The sequence below is a fragment of the Bison bison genome, unplaced genomic scaffold, assembly GCF_000754665.1.
Source record: "Bison bison bison isolate TAMUID 2011002044 unplaced genomic scaffold, Bison_UMD1.0 scf7180017864048, whole genome shotgun sequence".
NCBI classification, from domain to species: domain Eukaryota; kingdom Metazoa; phylum Chordata; class Mammalia; order Artiodactyla; family Bovidae; genus Bison; species Bison bison.
Window position 1 is genome coordinate 4,367,895 of NW_011494620.1, and position 808 is coordinate 4,368,702.

General features: G+C 32.4%; 1 protein-coding gene across 2 annotated transcripts in view; it reads right to left on the reverse strand.

The window, feature by feature from the left end:
* Positions 1-212: 212 nt before the first annotated feature.
* MRPS31 (mitochondrial ribosomal protein S31) overlaps positions 213-808 on the reverse strand; it is a 25,462-nt gene continuing 24,866 nt past the window's right edge. The window contains exon 7 of one of the 2 annotated variants that reach the window (XM_010835653.1): positions 213-520. In XM_010835653.1, coding sequence (XP_010833955.1) covers positions 291-520 — 230 coding nt within the window. In that variant the 3' untranslated portion in view covers positions 213-290. The remainder of the gene's footprint in view (positions 521-808) is intronic. The other variant, XM_010835654.1, reaches the window with a different exon arrangement.

The following is an 808-nucleotide window of genomic DNA, read 5'->3' on the forward strand; positions in this document are numbered from 1 at the left end:
AGAAGTATGCTTACTGCATGAAAAGAAAAAGGTTAGAGAAAGTTGTCTTATTACTAATTCTAAGATATTCTGTTTAGAATTACTAGTTGAATCCAGAAAAGCTGGTGATTTTTTTTTCCATGCAGGAATATTTTTCAATTACTACCATATATACTTTTAAATTATTTAGTATTTATATCATTCAAATCAGATACAATAATGAACACAGTATATTAAAACTTCTAGTAAAATTATTTTATTTAGTTATAATATGAATCTCCAACAGCTTGAAAGAAAAATTTCCATGGTCTTCAACTAAAGTTTATGCCACTTTCTTTTAGAATGTCCTGTTTTTCATTAAAATAATTTCTAAACCACTCTATATGTTCAACCTTCTGTTTAACACTCAGATATGGATTTTTGGAAAGGCCACAGGTCACCAGCTCCATGAAGTGGCGAATTGGTCCTTGTTTTGGAAAACCCTCCAGATATTTATCCAGAAATATATGTTCATGAAATTCTGAACCATCATCATCAAAACCTAGGAAATGAGACAAAATACATTACAATTTTGAATGTAAAACCTACACCAATACAGTACATTAACACATACATATGGGATTTAGAAAGATGGTAATGATGATCCCATATGCGAGACAGCAAAAGAGACACAGATATAAAGAATAGACTTATGGACTGTGCGAGAGAAGGTGAGGGTGGGATGATTTGAGAGAATAGCATTGAAACATGTATATTATCATATGTGAAACAGATGACCAGTCCAAGTTCAATGGATGAAACAGGGCACTCAAAGCTGGTGCCCTGGGAC